We start from the raw sequence: 21000 nt of genomic DNA on the forward strand, positions 1-21000 counted from the left end.
GGGGGGGCTGACTGGGTGAGGAATTTGGGGTGTGATTGATTGAGGTGGAAACACCTGAGGGGGTGACTAGGCATTAGCTGGAGAGGGTACACTTGGCTTAAGGGTGCGGCCAAGGCAGAGACACCTGGGAGGATGACTGGGGTGGGCATACCTGAGAGGGTAGAGTTGATGGAGAAGGGGCACTTTGGGGTTAATGGCTGGGAAGAGTGAAGTCTGATGGGGGAGCACCTAGAGGGCAGGAGTTATGGGGTAGGTGAATACAATGAAGGGGAGCCTTAAGAACCTAATCCCCCCGCCCCACTTGGGCATGAAAGCTTCTTGAAGAAGGAAACGCAATATGGAGCTATGTTTTCTAGATAGACTTCTCAAGACAGTGAACGGAACGACTGTTCAGGGGATAAGAACCGGCACACACGTGCCAGCTGGGAGGCTACTGGCACAAGACTATCTCTGGGCCTCAGTCAGGATGGGGGAACTGCAAGCCAGCACCTGAGGCTGTCAGGCTGAGGGGACAGAAGATATCTGTCAAAGATACCTTAGAGGCAGATATGCAAGTGGCTACAGTTGGGAGGGAGAAGTCAAAAGGCCGTGCAGAAGAACAGAGCACGTGACTCCACCTTCGGGACTTAGCAGGAAGAAAAGGTCATGGGGTGAGCAGATATGAGGGAAGCCTGTTCCTGGACACTGAACGAATTAACCACAAAACTCCGAAAGCAGCTTCCTCTGCATGAACAGTACACAGCGTGGAGTCAGAGAGACCAGCACTGCTGGGGTCTCCATAGTACAAGGAGACTGAAGCCACAGCCTGCCCACTCAGCACTGGACATGCGGTCAAGACTCTGGTCCCTTCCAGGCAACCCCTGGAACACACACACACACACACACGCACACACACACGTAGTACCCAAGGAGACCCAAAGAGGGCATCAGAATCCCCTGAGTTGATGTTACAGGCAGTTGTGGGTCTCTGGACATGGATGCCGGGAATTGAACTCAGGTCCTCTGCAAGAGCAGTAAAGTACTCTTAACCAGGGAGCCACCTCTCTAGTACCCTTTAAGAGAAATTTTTACATAGTTCTTTAAAAGATCCATGTCCTTCAAATTGACAAGAGAGGGAAGCTGTGGTAGAGGAGATCTGAGGCCCCAGCACTGCGTGACTATAAAAAGTAGCATGAGCCAGGCGGTGGTGGCGCACGCCTTTAATCCCAGCACTCGGGAGGCAGAGGCAGGCGGATCTCTGGGAGTTCAAGGCCAGCCTGGTCTACAAGAGCTAGTTCCGGGACAGGCTCCAAAGCTACAGAGAAACCCTGTCTCAAAAAACCAAAAAAAAAAAAAAAAAAAAAAAAAGTAGCATGAGACAGTCTGGCCCAGAGACCCTGTGAGCTGGAAGATAATTATATTTACAAGCACAGCACATGGGACAGAATGGGAATAACCACATACATTTACAAAGCAAGAGAATTCGCCTCTCTGATTTACATCTTGATTAAAGAAGTCAGTCAAGATGAGGGGATAAAGCAAAAATTTCACTCCAACGGTTTGAGATTCAAAACCTATCTTTATAAGGATGTTCCATGGTCTGAAACAGAATCCAAAAAAAATCCCTGCTCACACAGCCCTCTCCAAAACACACTGCAGTAGAGCACAAAGCAAATATCCAAACACAAGGAAATTAGCTCTTCGTAAAACGCCTTTAAATAGCAATCCTATTGTTGAATGATAACTGCCAGGCTTACTCTAGAAAAACACAATGGGCAATTAACTGATGGGCAGCTTGTCCCTCACAAGAAAAAGCAGATGGAAAGTCCCCGCCAGCAGCAATCCATGCTGTATACAATCTGAGAGAGTCTAAGCCCAGAGACTTCCTTGTGCCTGCTCTACAAGTCTTCGCTAGAACAACTCACGGCTCTAGTTCTTTTTAAAATCATGGCAGTCTCTTCAGAAGGATACAAAAATCTGCCAAATTATATACACTGGTTATATTTCTGTCTGCTTGACCCGAGCTGGAGTCATCTGGGAAGAAGGAACCTCAAATGAGAAAATGCCTCCATCCGATCAGCTTATGAGGTTATGACTGATGTAGGAGGGCCCAGCTCACTGTGGTTGGGGCCACTCCAGGCAGGCAGTCCTGGGTGGTATAAGAAAGCAGGCTGAGCAAGCCACAGAGAGCAAGTCTGTAAGCAGCATTCCTTCATGCTTTCTGCTTCAGTTCCTGCCTTGAGTTCCTGCCCCGACTCCATAATGGACAATAACCTGTGAGCCAAACCCTCTCCTCCCCAAGTTGATTTTGGTCATGGTGCTTATCATGGCAATAGGAAGCCAACTAGGGCATGGTGCTGGAACTTCTTGGTCTGAGTTCTGGGGTTTCTACTTCTTTCCTAAGTAGAGAAACCCCCTTGACTGATACGAGCTGGGGTTCTGTTCCATAAAATTTACCCAGCTCATCTTCAAGGCAGGGCAGTTCCGAGACATCTCTACATTTTACAGATGTTCATGAAAGTGACCCAGTAATGGTCACAGTTGGTACCTGAGCCTAGGTGGACCAGGAAGAGCTCCCATGTAAATGGACACTTCCTCTGACCACCCGTTCCCAAATACCCAGCAGCTCCTGGGGTGGCTGGGTGGTGCCTCTTCTGACTCCACCCTCCTTCCCATCATTCTCAGTTTGGCTTTCCCAACTAACTTAACTTCCTGCTCAGCTACCGGTAGCTTTTTATTAACCAAGGAGAGTAATACATATTCCTAGTGTAGAAAAGGACTGATCCATGGCATTCCCACACCTGGTTGTGCACACAGATAACCTGGACCCCTTGTTAAAAATACACATTTGCAACCCTCATTTGAAATAGAGCTCAAAAAATAAGCTTTCTAGAAGGAAGGTTTGGAGAAGGTTGGCCTCCAAGGCTAATACACTGGAGGTTTGGTTGCTGCCCGTTAGGTTTCTACTGCTCTGATAAAACACCCACAACCAAAAGCAACTTGGGGAGGAAAGGGTTTATTTCAGCTTATAGTCCATTAACCAGGAACATAGGAACAGGAGCTGATGCAGAGGTCATGGAGGAATACTGCTTACTGGCTTGTTCCTCATGGCTTGCTCGGCCTGCTTTCTTATGGCGCCCAGGGTGGCACCACCCACGGTCACCTGGGCCCTCCCATATCCATCACCAATCAAGAAAATGTCCCACAGGCTTGCTCATAAACCCATCTGCTGGGGGCCCTTTCTTAACCGAGGCTCCCTCCTCCCAAATGACTTGGCTTGTGTCAGGTGGACAAAAAACTACTAGCGTGTACTGGTGTAGGAGTTCCTTCTGTTTGTGTGTTGCTTTCATTAGTTGATGAATAAAGAAACTGCCTTGGCCTAGTTGATAGGGCGGAACATAGGTAGGCGGAGAAAACAGAACTGAATGCTGGGAGGAAGAAGGGCAGAGTCAGCAAAGCCATGGATCTTCCGCCTGAGACGGATGCCGGTTAGAATCTCTCCCAGTAAGCCATTGCCACGTGATGATATACAAATTCATAGAAATCCCAGCACTTGGGAGGCAGAGGCAGGTGGATCTCTGTGAGTTCGAGACCAGCCTGGTCTACAAGAGCTAGTTCCAGGACAGGCTCCAAAACCACAGAGAAACCCTGTCTCGAAAAACCAAAAAAAAAAAAAAAAAGAAAAGAAAAAAAAATAGAAATGGGTTAAATCAAAATGTGAGAGTTAGCCAATAAGAGGCTAAAGCAAATGGGCCAAGCAGTGTTTTAATTAATACAATTTCTGTGTGGTTATTTCGGGGCTAAGCTAGCTGGGCGGCCAGGAGGAACAAGCAGCCTCTCTCCTACAGCAGTGTACAGTTGCTTATACTCAAGCACTGAAGACTGGCAAGGCACTCACCGAGTCAGGAGGCACTCACCGAAGAAGGGGTCAATACCTCTCACGTGGAAGCAGCCCAGGCCTCCAGGTACTGGATCTGGGTTGTGACGTAACAGGCAACCCCGTGTGCCCCTTCCCTACATGCCTGCACGCACTCCTGCCACACCCACCATCCGCCACCATCGGTCAGCTTCGAGAGCTGTCTTTACCCCAGCTTCATGTACACTGCATTATCCTACAGACTAAGTTACCTGGAATCTCCATTTGAATAGACGTAAGCGTTTGGGAATGTTGATATGACTATCACGTACACTAAAGCCTGACACACATCGGGACAGACAGCTACCCAAGAACTCAAGGGAGCTAGCGAGCTACGTGAGGCTATTTCCATAAAGACCTTGTCCTTTTCGAACCCTTCCCTTCATTCATTTCATAAACGATACACAAACTCGTGCATAACCACCCTCAAGGATCTGCAGAAGATAAATTCAACGTGAAATATGAGAAGCCTTGAGCTTCTCACAGCAAGCAATAATGCAAACAGCAATAGATCACCTTTTCCCTTTGCCAGCGGATTCTATTAGAAGTGCAGATAAGCCACACCCCTCGGAGAAACCGGTGCTGTCATATCTGATATATGCAAATTCCCTCTAATGAGACTTCTACTCTTTTGCCTAAACCTACAGTTGCATATTTACAAAGACGGCTGTCTTCCCAAAAGTCGAAACGTCTCTAGCATGCATACAGTTGAAGCGAAGCACAAAAGAATTATTTTGCCAAAGTCTTTCTTCCTTAAAAAAGTAATATATATAACATATATATATATATGCACAAACTGCTCAAAATGCCACCTACAAAAACAGCCCCTCAAGTTCCTCAAGTAGATGAGCTCCTGACCCAAATTATTTTTTAATTTACATTTGTATTTATTGTTTGTTTGTTTGTTTGGAGACAGGGTTTCTCTGTGTAACAGCCCTGGCTGTCCTGGAACTTACAGAGACCGCCTGCCTCTGCCTCCAGAGTGCTGGGATTAAAGGCGTGCGCCACCATGCCCTGCTCTGACCCAGATTTCTAACCGGATCTGAACAATTTACATGCACCCTAAATTCAACTTGTCCAGAACTCATCACCCTCACCTCCCAGCCCTCTGAAAATTAGAAGTCAAGCTATGTAGCCCCACAGAACTATATACCTCAATAGGTATATATACATATATATAGGTACTATATATATATACTCAATATATACTTAATGGATTTTCTATTATACATACTTAACCATAATAAAAAAAATTAATTCTGGCCCTCCTCTAAACACCCACATCAGAACCCAGACACTAGCCTCTGGCCCGTTTCTTACAGAGAGCGGTATTTATTTCAGAGCATGGGTGTAGCTCAGCGACAGAGCACACGCCTACTGTGCACAAAGACCCTGGATTTTTGTTTGAAAAGGCTGGAGTTACAGATGGGAGTGAGCTGGCTGACTTGGATGCTGGGAACTGCACTCTGGTCCTCTGGAAGAGCAGCAAGTGCTCGTAAACCCTGAGCCATCTCCCCAGAGTGAAGACCCCAGGTCTGATCTCCAGGTGAAAAACAAAAACAAAAAGATGAAACAATGATTCGTTCTTCCCCCGCTCCACTCTCAGCCCACTGTCCCAATCAATCATGGAGTCTGGAAGCTTCTCCCGTTGCTTAAAAAGAGTTTTAAAAATTACCGTACGAAGCAATGTGTCTCATTATGGCGTCTTCATACCCATGTGTCATTACGCCGCTCTCTGCTTACCATTCCCCAGGTCTACACGGACCCTTCGAATCCCCGTCTCACAGAACAGCCAGAACGAGCATCACACACGACAAGCCCTTCCACAAGGCCACTCACGAGTCTGCAACCTTATATGCAGGGCCCACCTCACCTGGCCCCAACACCTTTCCGCCTCTTTTCTTAAACTCTCCATGCTGCTGTTTCTCTACTTGAATCCCCCGCCCCAGCCTTCCTCCCACTGGCATGCTTGCTTCTCCCTCCCAGTTGTCTGGTTTCTACTTCCCCTTCAGGGTTGAACTTACAGCGGCCACCACTTCCTCCAGGAAGCCTTCATGGATCTACCAGTTTCTCAAACCTCAACACTACTGACATTTGGAGCCCGTTAACTAAGCTGTCTGATGGCAGCAGAGAGGTCCTATGTCTTGTAGGATGCTTTATAAAAGCAGTTCTCAGTCCGTGGGTGGTGACCCCCTGGGATCAAAAGACTCCTTCACAGGCATCACCTAAGATCATCAGAAAACACTGATATTTATGTCACGATTCCTAACAGTAGCAAATTACAGCTATGAAGTAGCAACTAAAATAACTTTATGGTGGGGGGGAGTGGTCACCACACATGAGGAACTGTGTTCAAGGTTCGCAGCATTAGAAAGGCTGAGAACCACGACTTCACAATATCCCTGGCTATCAATGCTACATGGGTGACCTAGTGGCATTCTTTCTTTTTTTTTTTTTTTTGTTTGTTTGTTTGTTTGTTTTTCGAGACAGGGTTTCTCTGTGGTTTTGGAGCCTGTCTTGGAACAAGCTCTTGTAGACCAGGCTGGTCTCGAACTCACAGAGATCCGCCTGCCTCTGCCTCCCAAGTGCTGGGATTAAAGGCGTGCGCCACCACCACCCGGCTTTTTTGTTGTTGTTGTTGTTGTTTTTGGGGTTTTTTTTTTGGCTTTTTTTTTTTTTCGAGACAGGGTTTCTCTGTGGTTTTTTTGGAGCCTGTCCTGGAACTAGCTCTTGTAGACCAGGCTGGTCTCGAACTCACAGAGATCCGCCCGCCTCTGCCTCCCAAGTGTTGGGATTAAAGGCGTGCACCACCACCTGGCTCCTAGTGACATTCTTAACAAGTGTTACTTTGTTGCAAACTGCTGTATCTGAGCACACAGACAGAAGCAAGGACCTCCCTGTGACACGTTCTCAAAGTGTCCGGAACTTAGCAGGATGCAACTGGGTTCTGGTTTAATTACTGAATGTTGCTTTCCCTCCTACACAGCCACTTGCACAAGGGTGGAGCTAGCTGTCTTGTTCCTGGGACAGCTCAGTACCCAACACATAGTAGGTCCTCAAAAGTTACCTTTGAATAATGAATCCAAATAGTCTTTCAGTTTAATGATCTTTTTTTTTTAATGATTTTGAAATCTACTCTATCTAGCAATTCAAATGTATTCCTCCAGTGAATGTGGTTTCGTTGGGGGCTTGGGAAGAACTTTGACGTCATGGTTATAGGGTTTGACTGAGCTACAGGGTCAAGTTCATGACCAAGTAGATTATGCCAACTTGCTAGGGGTGGGTCCCAAATGACAACAAATCTATCTGGAGAATTAAAACCACTGTCATCAATATCTACAAGTGGCTTTAAGAAACAACAGGGGAATTTGCAAAATCAAAAAGAAAAAAAAGCCCACACAGAAAACAACTCAGAGTTAGGTTTGACTCTGTCTTAAAATTTCTGACTCACCATAATGAGAAGAATCTGAGCAAGACTTGGCTCAGAAGGAAAAAAAAATCATTCCAATTTGGCAGGTGCTAAGAAATAGAATCTTGGCTCACTCAGAGAACAGGCAGGGATGTGAAAGAAAAACGCTAATAGCTATTATTTCACCATTGGTTCAGATCGTCTTCTCCGCAGAGGTATCAATTAAGAGTAGGCTTGGCTGCATATAATCTCCTGCGATACAAGGCTGCAAGCAGGTGACAGACAGGACGGGCATAGCACTCTGTATCCATCTGGTATCCAGCTGCTTCCTTCCCTCTACCTGCCCCCCATTTTCAAGGTAACCTCACGGCCACAACGTGACCTTCAGAGTTCAAGCCATCAGGTCCACTCAAAATCAATGAGAAGGACAATAATACAAGCCCCAAAGCGCTATACCCTGGCTGCACCAGCCACTTTAAGTGAATGTCCCCATAATCCTCACAGATACCTCATTGATCACCCCATTTACAAAAGCCACTGAGAAATATCTCATAGCAACATCATCGCCACGCCCTCCCCGCCATCCTTTTAAATCCCATGTAATACAAATAAACCTGGCTAGAGAAAGACGAGCCAACGGCTACAAGGTAGACAGTTGTCTCTTCTATGATGGATTTTGTATGTTCAAACTGTAGGAGACAGCAAAATTTCCAGGGGTCAGCCAAGACCGTGCCTCAAGTTCTATATAAAATAATGAAGGTTCAAAGCCACTAAAAGCCATACAGCTAATGAATGGCAACCAAGAGGTTGTAAATCTCACTCTGGAACTCATTGCAGACTCTAGAACTGAATCTGCTGTGAACTGTCTGCATACACAGAGGTTGAAAACAAAATCTCTAAATGGACTCTCCTCATAAAGAAAAAAACTGTGGTAGTGTGTGGGAAAACTGCCTGTCAGACCACCCTAAAAGGGGGTGGTGGCGCACGCCTTTAATCCCAGCACTCAGGAGGCAGAAGCAGGAGGATCTCTCTGAGTTCGAGGCCAGCCTGGTCTATACAGGGAGTTCCAGGACAGCAAGTATTACACAGAGAAACCCAATCAAGAAAATCAAAATGGGGTGGGTGGGATATAATGTACTTCTAAACTACCAGAATTATTCAATGACTCCAGGTGCATGTCACATTTTTCTCTCTCAACAGATTCCTAACTGGGGTGGGGGCACATCTTTAGACATTTCGATGTCTCTCCCCTGATATCAAAGAATAGAACAATAAACACCAGGCCTGAAAGAAAGAATTCTCGTTCCTGTACCAGCTCACAGGAGCCAGCTCACAAGACCCAAGAGTCTCACAGGGACTTGGATTGTTTTAAGGTTACTTTATTTTTATTACACATATATAAATAATTTGCCCGCATGTGGTATGTATGAGTATCGCATGTGTGCCTGGTACCCGTGGAGGCCAGAAAAGGGCATCAGAAGGCCAGGAACTGGAGTTACAGACAGTGGTGAGCTGCCATGTGGGTCTGAGAACTGAACTCAAGTCGTCTGCAGGAGCAGCCAGTGCTCTAACCACTGAGCCATCTCTCCAGCCTCCCAAGAAACCTTTTAAGGAATTTTCTGTTTCCTTTATTGTGCTTATCTAACAACTTCACGAGGTTCGGCGGCATCTCTAAAAATGTGTTGACATTTTAGTTCATTCGAAATATCCTTTCCTGTATTATCAAATGAAATCTCCCCTTATGGGTATTAAAAAGTAGATGCAAAAATAACTAGCCTAGCTTTCAGCCTATATACTGCATCTGTGAGCTACAAATATTACTATTAATGCATGCCGCAAATAGAAGGCTAATTTCAGTCACCACCCACCCATTTGGTTAGCTGCGAAACCTTCAGGCGATAAGGCGGATGGCCACAGTCACCCAGCTTCCCACCCTCCTGCCTGCCCTCTGCCAGGGCTCCACAATACTTTCTTCAGCTAATGATCTCTGGCCAAATTCCCCATGATCAGTTGTCACTTTCTGGGTCCAAGATGCCCCAGAATTTTAAATTACAGTGTTGCCAAGTTAATCATGTGAGTGAACAATTAATTATGAGCTAATCTAGCTCAATTTTCGCACACTTAGTGAGCACCTGAAGAAATGCCAGGGGTATTCAGAAGCAAAACAAAAAAATGTCCCTATTCGGAAAGCATAAATCCAAATAAAAACAAGCTGCCGAGGCTCTCGTGGACCGTCTTTCCATACTGCACTGTTCTGCCATTTCCAAAAATCTGAAATTCTGCCTTTTCAGAAACGGGAAGCACAGGCAAGTCAGGGTTAGAGAAAGTATTATAATGACAAGCTGAAGAGTCCTTTTTCTTTTTTACCCACGCTTTCAAACTTGAACAAATATCATAAAAAGTCATTCAGAGTGACTTTTTAACTTTTTCTCACATCATCTGAGCTAACGGGGGAGGGGGGAGGAAATGCCTTCGGGAAAACGGAAAAGAAGGAATGGGCAGCAGCGGGACTGCCTGAGATCAGTTCTCTGATTTTCCCAGGGAATCCTCCCCAAGCCCCAAGGCTCAGCAGGGCTCTCCCCTCCCCTCCTCGCCCAATTGTACTAGGAAGAAGGCCGGTGGCGGGGGTGGGGGGGGGGTTAGAAAGGTGGAGTCCCAGGAAATTAAAAGAGCTAGGGGTACGGATGGGGGGGACTAGGGACACAGGAGTCACAGTAGGGTACAGAGTGTGCTAAGGACTGGATGAAGGTTGTATAAGGTTGGGTGGGGTCGCAAGGAACACACGGCGGGGCGCGTGGGGTACTCAAGGCAGGACAAAATGTGCATGACTGAGGACTTGGTAGGAACATAGTGGGACACAGGTCATGCACAGCTGGGAATCCAGGGAGCACACGGTTGAGCATGGGAAGGGGGATGCCCATGGCTGTGCTCAGGTTGCGCACAACCGGAGGAACGGGGTACACAGGGCCGGACGCAGGGGGTGAACAAGGTGCACACAGTGGAATGCGGGGTGTGCACCATGAGGCGTTGGCGGGGGGGGGATGCATAGGATCGGGAGGGGTAGAACAAGGTAGGACCCGGGATATGCACGGCGGGGTACCAGGAATACACGGGATGTGGTTGAGCGAAGGGGTGCACATCTAGGGGGATGTGGTGCACATTGTAGGGCCCATGAGTGAATAGCTGTGGGGAACGGGAGGTGCACAAGGTAGAGAGCGGGGCGCACAAGGTGAGGAGTAGGTGCACGTAGTGGGGCGCAGAGTGCACACAGCGGGCCATGGCATGCAAGCGGTGGGGCTCAAGGTAGATACGGTGGGGTGCGGAGTGCTGCACTCGAAGGGACGCGTGGTGCACACGCCGGGGCGGTGGGGACGCACGGGGCGGGGTGCACACAGTGGGGCGCAGGGTGTGCACGGCAAGGCGCGCGGGAAGCGGGCAGGGGCGGGCACCGCGCGACCTCTTGCAAAGTTTCTAGCAGTTGCGCGGAGCAGCCTCCAGACCCGGCCGCGCCCTCCCCACCAGCCCGCTTGGCCCGGCGGAAGAAGGCGGAGACGGAGAGGGCGCGGGCCAGGGGTGGCGCCGCTAGAGGGCGCTGCGGCCGGGACGGGGCGGGACGGGGCGGGCGGCAGCCGGAACTGCGCGGGGGCGGCCGGCAGCCCCGGACTCCCTCCCCACGCCGCGCCCCGACCGCGCGCTACTTACCCGCGGAGCAGCTGAGCAGCGCCAGTAGCGCGGGCGGCCGCATCCCGGCGGTGGAGGCTGCGCGCCCTTCCCGGAGCCGAGCTGCGCGGAAGCCCTGCGCGCCTGACCCTTCTCGCGCTCCCCTCCTCCTTCCCGGCACCGCGCCGGCTCGGGCTGCGCCCTCTGGCGGCCGGGAGCGGGAGCGCCCCAGTGTGCGCTCGCAGCAGCTGTGGTTGTAGGTGGTCCTGCTGCCCAGCTGGACCGCGCCCTCCTCTGGGCTTCTGACCTCGGGGCCTCCTTTCTGCCTTCATACACTTCCCTCCCCCGTACTTCCTTCCCCATCACCAGCAACAGATCTCTCACTCCCCTTACAGTGCCCAAAGTGAAGGAGGAAGGATCGTTTGTCCTCCCTGTTAATGGACTATATTCTGTTTTTTATAAAAAGCAAAATCGATAATTCAACTCTTAATATCGTTGGCACCGATGTTCCACTTTGATGAAGGTGTTTTTAATCAGCTCAACTAATTTACTTAATATCCTCCTTTTAAATGGAATTTGATCAATAGCTTTGGCCCGGAGTTTTGCTCTTAATAGATGTTGATGTAAAGCTAATTTTTTATAAATGTAATTTTAAGTGTTCACCATGATGGAAGGGGGGTACACTTTGATTCAAAATACCTGATAAAAATAAATCAATTAAAAATACAGGAGTGTGGCGATGTGGGAAAGGCTCCCTAGACAGAGTCCCGTCTAACACAGAACCATGAAGTCTCCTTCCCAAGTAGGAAGTGTCGCTGCGTTACAGGCTTATCCAATCACATTGTACTGGACTGAAGAAGGTGGAACCCTTCCCAGAAATACAGGTTTTCCTCCCCGGCTTGAGTTTAGACCATGCAGGTCTGGAGGCAGGCCAGGGTGGCCTTTCAGAGTCTGGTCATAGGACAAATGACCAGTGGACATTCTCATCCAATCACAGGTAGAGTCTCAGAGGACGCCTCCTCATAAGGACTTTTACAGCACATGTTTTAGTTTCAAAGTGTCTGCAACTCAACTCTTGGTGCCTAATGCCAATCTCTTGACTGAGAGCTTACATTTAATGAAGACCAGCAGTAGACTTTTTTTCTAAATTCTTGACTGACTTGTTTTGACTCCTTGACCCTTCCTGGAAAGTTCTAAAACTTCTAGATTGTTTTCCATTTCCAAAGTCGTCTGGCTTTCTCCACAGCAAATATTCCATCCCTATGTTAGACACCACATGATATAAAGAAGATGTAAATTGAGAGAAGGGTCTAGCAGCTGAGTAACTCGACTGAAGACTCTGCTTTGGTGGCAGACAACTTTGAGAGCTTAGTGGATCAGAGTGGCCATCGAAATTGAACCTGAGAGGCTGGAGAGATTGTTCTGTGGATGGACTTCCCCTCGCACCGCCAGCCACATGGAGACTTCCTGTTAATTATGAAAGTTGGGCTTTTAGCTTAGGTTTGTCTCAACTAGCTCCTATAACTTAAATTAACCCATTTATAGTCATCTCCGTTCTGTCACGTGCCTCTTTCATCTTGCACCTCCTGTTACTTCTCCATCGAGTTGGACACTCCACCCTTCTTCCCAGAGTCCTCTCTGCCCCCAGAATTTCCACCTAATGTCTTTCTACCTAGTGGCTGTTCAGCTTTTATGATGCCGGTCACAGCAATATATCTCCACACCGTGAACAAGTATCTCATAACGTGGCCCAATGTTTAAGCGCGTGTACTACTCTCCCAGAGTACCTGAGTTCTCTTCCCGACACCCACATCTGTTGACTCCTAACTGCCTGTCAGTCAAACTCCGGGATGATCTGATACCTCTGGCTCCACCAGCACGCTCATACACACATGCCTACCAACAGACTCACACAAGTACATAAAACTAAAATCAAGAAAATGCAGAATTTTAATTTAAAAACCTAATTGTGATACAACATTATTGTCTTCCAGGACAAGCGTGGGGAATTGGGCCATGAGAACAAGAGCACATCCTTTAAGAAATGAACTTGCCCATCTTCTGCCTCCTCACAGAGGACAATGATAAATGGCTCGTTGCACAGCTCCATAACTCACATTTGGAAAAGGATTACCTTTCAGGGACTCTGGTCATGTGATAAATAGACTCCCTGGAAGTTGTCTCCTGATCACTAATAGAAAGACTCCCAGAGGAAACCTGCTCACAGTGGTACCAACAGACACATGATGAGGCCTGCTGGTAACAGAACTGTGAGGGACAGTTCTCCACAGGGAAAAAAATAAAACTCCAATATAGCGACCTGGAGAAGAGCGGGCCATAGCTCTGTTGTCTTGGGATTCTCTCACCTCCTTCTGCCGTCACCTCCATGCTGGCTTCTGGGATTGTCCCACTGCCCTTGTTGGAGGACAGGGTGAGAACACAAGCTAGCACAGGCCATCTCTTCTCGGGGACCCTACAGACACATGATTGGAAAAGAATGATGGTTTGTAAAATCATTAAAATTGAAGTAATTTAAAGCAACCTGCATAAATACCTAAGGAAAATAATGTAAATACATATTCATAAAGTCATTGGTAACCAAAGTTTAATTAAACTGTAAATTACCGATTCTCTCTGGATGGTTGATTTCAGAGCAATGCCAGGCTCCTAAAGCAATACTCTTCGTTCAAATGACAGTGTACTATTGGCTGATGGGCCTTTGCTAAGCCCTGAGACATGTACTTGGCACTGAGCCCAAGCACTCCCTAGTCCAGTTAGGGAGACAGAATGTCCGTAACCTGCCATGCAGGAGATGCTGCAGCCCAGGCAGATGGCAGGAACATGCTGGAACACAGAGGAGTAGATGACATCTATCAAGCCCTTTGGAACTGATCATAAAAACAGAAGTGACTTTTGAGTAACTTCTTAAAGGAGAAATAGCAAGTCTCAAGCCGAGAGACTGGGGGATTTGGTCCTAGGCAGAGGTATGGCATGCATGTGGCGGATCCATCAACAGCCATATGATGGACGAGGGGAAAGACTTCCGGCTGGGCTCCCTCCAGTGCCACCTCTCTCTCCCATCAATCTGATGGGCCCTCAGGCCTCCCATTCCTGTTTGGCGAAGGTTACTGGACAGGTTCAGATTCTTGCTCTTCCCTCCAGGCCTAGTTTCAGGCCTGCAACAAATTAGCAACCGGCACATTCTGGGAGGTCCATTCCTTTCCCAGACCAGGAAGTGCCTTTCTGAGTTATGAGGGGTTGTTTCCCAAACTAAAATCAGGCCTGGAATCTGACAGAGGACTGGAAAGGCAAGAAGTAGTTCTTTAGGACTTCAGATCATTAAGTCAGACCCATACTGTAATACCTTAACCACTGACGAGTGCAGTACTTTCCATCGGGACTGCCAGCCCTCAGATAATGATGTGGAGACACTGTTAATTATGAAAGTTTGGCCTTTAGCTTAGACTTGTCTCCGTGAGCTCTTATAGCTTAAATTGACCCATTTATACTAATCTACATTCTGCCATGGGGCTCATTGTCTCTCTTCCATCTTGCACCTCCTGTTTCCTCTTCATTTCTGGCTGGTGACTCTGCCTTTCTTCTTCCCAGGGTTCTCTCTCTGCCCGGAAGTCCCGCCCATCCCTCCTGCCTAGCTTTGGCTTTCATCTTTGCATTACACCAATCACAGCAATGCATCTTCACGCAGTGTACAAATACATGCAAAAATATACAGTTTTCCCCTTTTGACTAAATAAAAAGAAACGGTTTGAACTCTAACACAGCAAGACTATATACAATAAGAACAATTATCAAGTAAGAATTACATTCACAATGTCTAGTTCATTTGTATTTGACAAATTTGGAGAAGTTACCTTATTATCTATCCTATCTTGATGAGTCTAAAGTTTTATACCTAAACTAATAACTAAACCATTTGTATCATAACTTGTATCACTGTCCTAAAATATATCTTTTTAGACCTTAAAACATTTTCTTAAATAAACAACTTAAGTTTTTATGTCTCTCAACCTTATAAATGTTACACCTCTTTTGTGAGTTTCTTTACTGAATTTGGTAACAAGGAAAACTGTAACTATAACTTTCTAGTGTTCAACCCCATCAAAGACCCAGAACAAGATAATATTGTCTCAGTAAACATAAAGTGCAGAGCAAGAAATTTCCAAAACTGACAGAAATGACAGAAACAGCTAGCTACCTGGACAGTCACCCAAGGCTCTCCTGCATTGTTGGGGCATCTATCTTCAGCCTACAGGCCTAGAATATCTGACAAACTTTTCTGTGAAGCAGGAATTTTGAAGGACTATCTGACCTTGTCTTGGCAAAGTTTGGCAGTCACCTTCTTTTATGTCCTGCTTATCCAGTTTGTACAACGTACTGTCAGCAGTCAAGGCAAGGGCAATTTCTTGCCCAGTGTCTAACTTTGCCAACAAAATGTTTCATCCTGTGAGCATAGCCCACAGCAAGTGCTTTTGAAAATTACTTGGATGATCTAAATGATGTCTCCAAGCACAAGAGTCTTGTCTCACTTTACTTCAAACGTCATTTAAAATTCATAGGCAGACACCTTCTGCCAAACCAAACACTCAGCCAAGAGTTTCACCCAAAGAGGTTTCATCAAAGTATATTCACAGCTTACCAACTCCAAACCCAGAGCCAAGAAATACAACCCAGGTCACAATCTCACCTCTAGAGACATCCCAAACAAGCCCCAGAAATATGAAGTTATTTGACATCTGATTCTCTAGTCTCTTGATGTCCCCGAAGTATAAAGTTATCTATCCACAGAGGAGCTACCTCCTAGGCCTTCTCATGATCACTTAAATGATCCACTTTGCTATGTTGTTCTCTTTCCCAGAGTCAGACCTCCTCCCCATTCCCATGGATATAAGGACCAAGAATCTATCATGAAAGGCAGGAGCATCAGCAAGTGAGGTGTGTGGTCCACTTATTCCACAGTCAGTGTGAAATTCGATGCTATTGCTAGAAACTAGCCAGTCATTTTATATCAACTGCTTGCAGATGTAGGATTTTGACTAAATAAGCTGGCCAAAATTAGTGGGAAGCATTTTCATGCATCCAGAGACAAACACTCATGGAAGAATTACATGTTCCAGACTCTCTTATGGCTTGACAGTAGGAGGGGGAAGTTCTGTCCTGGTGTATCATACCCCTTCAAGAGGACCAAGACACACAGAGTGACCATGAGCTCGTGTTTGAGCACACATCTTTTGAGAAGCCTGGAAACAGAATGAGGTGGAAGGGCAAGAGAGAAGGGAAGTCATGGAGCAAGGGTTGGGGAAGGACTTTCATGGATGGCACAGTTACCAGCAAGCTGTGGCAGATAAAGAAAGGCATTCCAAACAGAGGAGACAGACAGGCATTGGCTGTATGCTGGGCACTGGAACCATCCAGAGACAGGAGTTGAGTGATCTCATAAGGAACATCAAAGGGAAGCTGGCTAGGGCCACATCCTGGTTGCCTTGCCAAGAAGGCTGACCTTCATGGAAGGGCACTGAGGCTGTCGGAGAAGCTATATTGGCTGCCAACAAGAACACAGCTTCCACCATGGGTCCATAGCTATTGATGCCTGTCTTGTGTCCTAAGCGCAGCCTCTCTCGGAGAAGCGATGACTAAATATTTCATGAGGTGATGAAGTCACAGATGATGCCCATGTGAATGAACAATACATAAGAAAATCAATTCGGTGGTGATGTTATGGGGGACGAGACAGAGCCAAAGGAAAAAAAAAGCCTGATACATATGAGAAATATATGCCACAGGTAAGCACTCTGGAAGTTGCTTTTAAGTATATTATTTCATTTAACCTTTACCCCCTCCAATGAAAATCCCAGTCCCAAAGACATAAAATGATTATTCTTTTTTTTTTTCTCTAGTTTTCCTTTGAGATGGGGTCTTATTGTGTATGTGTCCCAGGCCTGCTGGGAACTCTCAGTCCTTCTACCTCAGACAGACATCCATTCTCTAGATTAGTAAATGAATCTCAAGAGGGTCTAACAACAGAAACCAGAGCTGCCTGTGAAATGGAAGGAAGACATCACTGACAGTGTGACAGAGGTCAGACCAATTGTACTTGTGAGTGGATACTGGCTGGCGCTAAGAAAGAGCACACAGAAGGGGACCGATGGAGCAATTAATTAAAGTGGGTATCTGCCAGAAGGATGAGTTTATGGAGAAAAATGAAAGGTTACAATCAACACCAGCACACGAACAGGATGCCTTCCCAGCACCAGTTGGTGTATGGTGATGCTCTGGGGGCTTCTCTATGCCAGGCAGCAGCCTAAAAGTGTTATATGTTCTTTTATTAAGCTGCCATTCAATTCTCCAAACAGTTTTATTACTATTGTCAGGTTGTCTAAGGTGGGTAGTGTGGTAGTTGGTTTTCATTGTTGAAGCAATCCAGACTCACCAGGGAAGAGAGTCTGTGAGGAAGCGTCCAGGTCAGGCTGGCCTGTGGACAAGCCTGCGGGTGACTGTGGTGGAATATTATTTTAAATGCTTTACATTTGTTTATGTCATGGAACATGTGTTTAGTGATGCAAAGATATATTGCGTTTTTTAAAATTGCTTTTGTTTAGCTCTGTGAAGTTGTGTTACTTTGCCTGTCTAAAACACCTGATGGTCTAATGAAGAGCTGAAGAGCCAAAAGCAAGGCAGGAGAAAGGATAGGCAGGACTGTCAGGCAGAGAAATTTGGAGGAGGTATGGAGCAAGAAAAGGAGAAGGAGAGGTGAACACCAGGGGCTAGCCACCCAGCTACACAGCCAGCAACAGAGTTAGAAAGAAATAAAGATAGGCAGAAATAGAGAAAGGTAAAAGCCCAAAGACAAAAGAGAGATGAAATAATTTAAGTTAAGAAAAGCTGGCTAGAAACAAGTCAAACTAAGGCTTGGCAATCATGACTTAGAATAAGACTCCGTGTAATTATTTGGGAGCTGGGTGGCAGACCGCCAAAGAGTAAAGAGTAAAAACAACCAACAGCAAGTGACTGCCTTGATTACATTAATTGAGGTGGGGGCCCAGTTTTCTGTAGGCAGCACCATCCTCAGAGTGTGGGTCATGGACGGTGCAAGAACAGGAAGGGGCTTAAATGCTAGTATGCATGCGTACATTCTCTCTTCTTTTGACTGTGGTTGTAATACCACAGTCCTGCTTGACCTCTCCACAATGATGGACCATAACCTGGAGCTGTCAGCCAAATAAACTCTTTCCTCCTAAGCTGCTTTTTGTCAGGGTGTTTTATCACAGCAACAGAAACAAACCTGGGTTGGTTGAATAATTTCCTAAGGGGATTCCTGAAATCACTTCAGAGTATCTGGGTTTGCAAAGTACAAACTATTTTTTTTTTATATATATCAATGCAAAAATGTTAGCTTGTTCTATGCAGACTTTCCTAGTAACGGCACAGAATCAACCACAAATGAAAGCATTTTGACCAGAGTGACACCAGGCTGGACCAGGAAAGGGCTGAGGAGCCAAGTTATAAGTCCTTGACGAGCAGTGGAAACTACCTGGTTTATTAAAAATTACACCCTTGAATACACATTTTTTCTCTTGTAGTTTGTGCAACAAGTTGAGAGGTAAACATGTAAGTCCTCGCATGTCACAGATAACATGAAGTCCCTTGAAGAAACACTTGCGAGCCTCCTTGAATTACAAGCTCAGCTAGGTGCTTATTTCTGGGAAAGTTGGGTATGACTGAGAGAAAGGCCAAAAACAGAAGTTGCTTGGGCTTAGGGCCTAGCCAAACATTTACATGCTCAACAAATAAAGTGAGCCTGTCGTTGCAAGTAAAACTGTTGGTAAAATTTGTTGCCAGTGATAAAACATAAGTCTTAGTGCAAAATTAGAGTTCTGAGAAACTTGTATATCTGCTGCTGAGAATGCAACACCTTCCCGATCCTTAAAGACCTTGTAATGGGACCAGTGGCTGAGTTAAAAAAACAAAAAACAAAAAACAACAACAAAAAAAACCAAATGAACTCTTCATATCACACTGTGAAAAGCATCAACATCTGAACAAACACCATGCTTCAGCGCTGTGTGACTCTGCTCCTAGGGAGGTGTGAGCACACACATACTCACCCCAGCATTTCAACAATCACAGTGCTTCAGTGCTGTGTGACTCTGCTCCTAGGGAGGTGTGAACACACACCTACTCACCCCATATAGGAAACTCATGGCAGATCAAAGTACCGATACCACCAAAGCCCAACTTGGTGAACCAATGAGTTTTATTGGGGTTACTTACAGGATACAGGTGAGGTGTTTCTTACAGGAACAGAAACCGCTCAAGACAGCTGTCTCACCAAAGCCCAGCCAAAGACAGATAGCAACAGGAAACCCGGAGAGCACTGCACAGCCTGCAGGCAGCTCCTTGGCTGGGGGCGTCTCTGTCAGGTGGCTCAGGTGGCCTGAGGCTCTTGCAGGCTGCTTGCCTGGTCTCTGTCCCTTTCAGTTAATTCTGCTGATCTGAGCCTCTAGTCCAGGAATTGTCATCCTTCCTAATGCTGTGACCCTTTCATACAATTCTTCATGTTGAGGTAACCCCAACTAATTGAATTTTTGTTGCTACGTCATAACTGTAATTTTGCTACTGTTATGAATCATAAATATGTTTTCTTTTTTAAAAACATTTTTAATGATTTATTTATTCTTATTTTATGTGCATCGGTGTTTTGCTTTCATGTGTGTCTGCATGAGGGTGTCAGATCCCCTGGAACTGGAGATAACGATAATTGTGAACTGCCTCTTGAAAGACTATTTTTACAAAAATAAAATGTACTTATACGATGCACGTGTTCATTTAAATTTGGGTGACTTGATGAACGTATTTAAATTTCTGAGTTTTGCATCTAACAGTAAACATTCCCAGAAACAGAACACTTAAGCAAACTCCCTTTAGGATCCTCATTTTTCTTTTTCAGAATATAAGAGGGTTTTGAGGTGAAAGCCTTCTTTATTTGGGGAGGGCCAATTCAGGAGGCATAGTTTAGAAATTGATGGAGTGGATCTGGATCCACTCCAAGTCCTTTTTCTCCCTCGTGGACCTGGGCTCCACCACACTCAGCCTCAGATCTGTTGCGTTTGAGGGACGTGGTTCCCACAAGCTTACTTTGGCTCACGGCCACTCAGTTAAAGTCCCAGTCACTACAGAGTTAAGATAACAGCAATCCGTTAAACGGGCAAAGTTATACCGAGATAACAATCCCACATAACAGAACCTGTCTCAGTCATGCTAAGCCGGCTGCCATAGTGACCTTCTAGCCAACCATCACCTGTTGTTAGGGACCAGGCTGACGGCCATGTCAGCTGCGTCTTTTGCCATCACTGTGGCATGGAAAGAGGATACTGAAGAGCCAAGCCTCAACAATCAAAAGCTACCAGTGAGAATGTCATATTCACTTCAGACTCTGTTGTCTTGAAGAATGAGAAGGCGCTGCCAATAGCCCAGAGTCGCACGGAGGAGCCTGCTGCTGGTAAACACGACACTGCCAAATGCCCATGTCTTCTCTCCCTGCCAAGCAGCATAAGTCAGTGTTCCTTGGCTCTCATGAGATCCCCGAGGCAATCAACTGCAAAGATGAAAGCTCATTGGGCTCACAGTTTTCTGAGGCTCCAGTCCATATCTTACTGTGCCCCATTGCACATGGAAAGATAGACAGACAGATGGACTGCCAGACTGGAGTGGGTCTTACAACCTCCTTCAGGAGCATGCCACCAGCGACCTAACTTCCTTCTACCTCTTAAAGACTTGACCGCCTTCCAGTGGCTGCATGCTGGGAGTCAAACCTTTCACACACGGGCTTTTGGGCTACACTTAACGTGCAGGGGCTGTGGTTGTAGTTCAGTGGGCAAGCACTTGCCTGGTGATTGTGGGTAAGGCCCTGGATAGCATCCCTGGCACCAAAACCAAGGTAAACTAATCAAGAGCAAAGCCCTAAGAGTACAATTGAAAATGATGATCTCTCTGAAAAGATACCATGCTAGATAAATCT

General features: G+C 46.5%; 1 protein-coding gene across 1 annotated transcript in view; it reads right to left on the bottom strand.

The window, feature by feature from the left end:
* The window catches only part of B3glct (beta 3-glucosyltransferase), an 88749-nt gene extending 77609 nt beyond the window's left edge, over positions 1-11140 (bottom strand). The window contains exon 1 of the mRNA XM_057765085.1: positions 11007-11140. Within this exon, the coding sequence (XP_057621068.1) occupies positions 11007-11049 (43 nt within the window). The 5' untranslated portion in view covers positions 11050-11140. The remainder of the gene's footprint in view (positions 1-11006) is intronic.
* Between the last annotated feature and the right edge of the window lie 9860 nt (positions 11141-21000).

Source organism: Chionomys nivalis, chromosome 3 (genome assembly GCF_950005125.1).
Source record: "Chionomys nivalis chromosome 3, mChiNiv1.1, whole genome shotgun sequence".
NCBI classification, from domain to species: Eukaryota; Metazoa; Chordata; class Mammalia; order Rodentia; family Cricetidae; genus Chionomys; species Chionomys nivalis.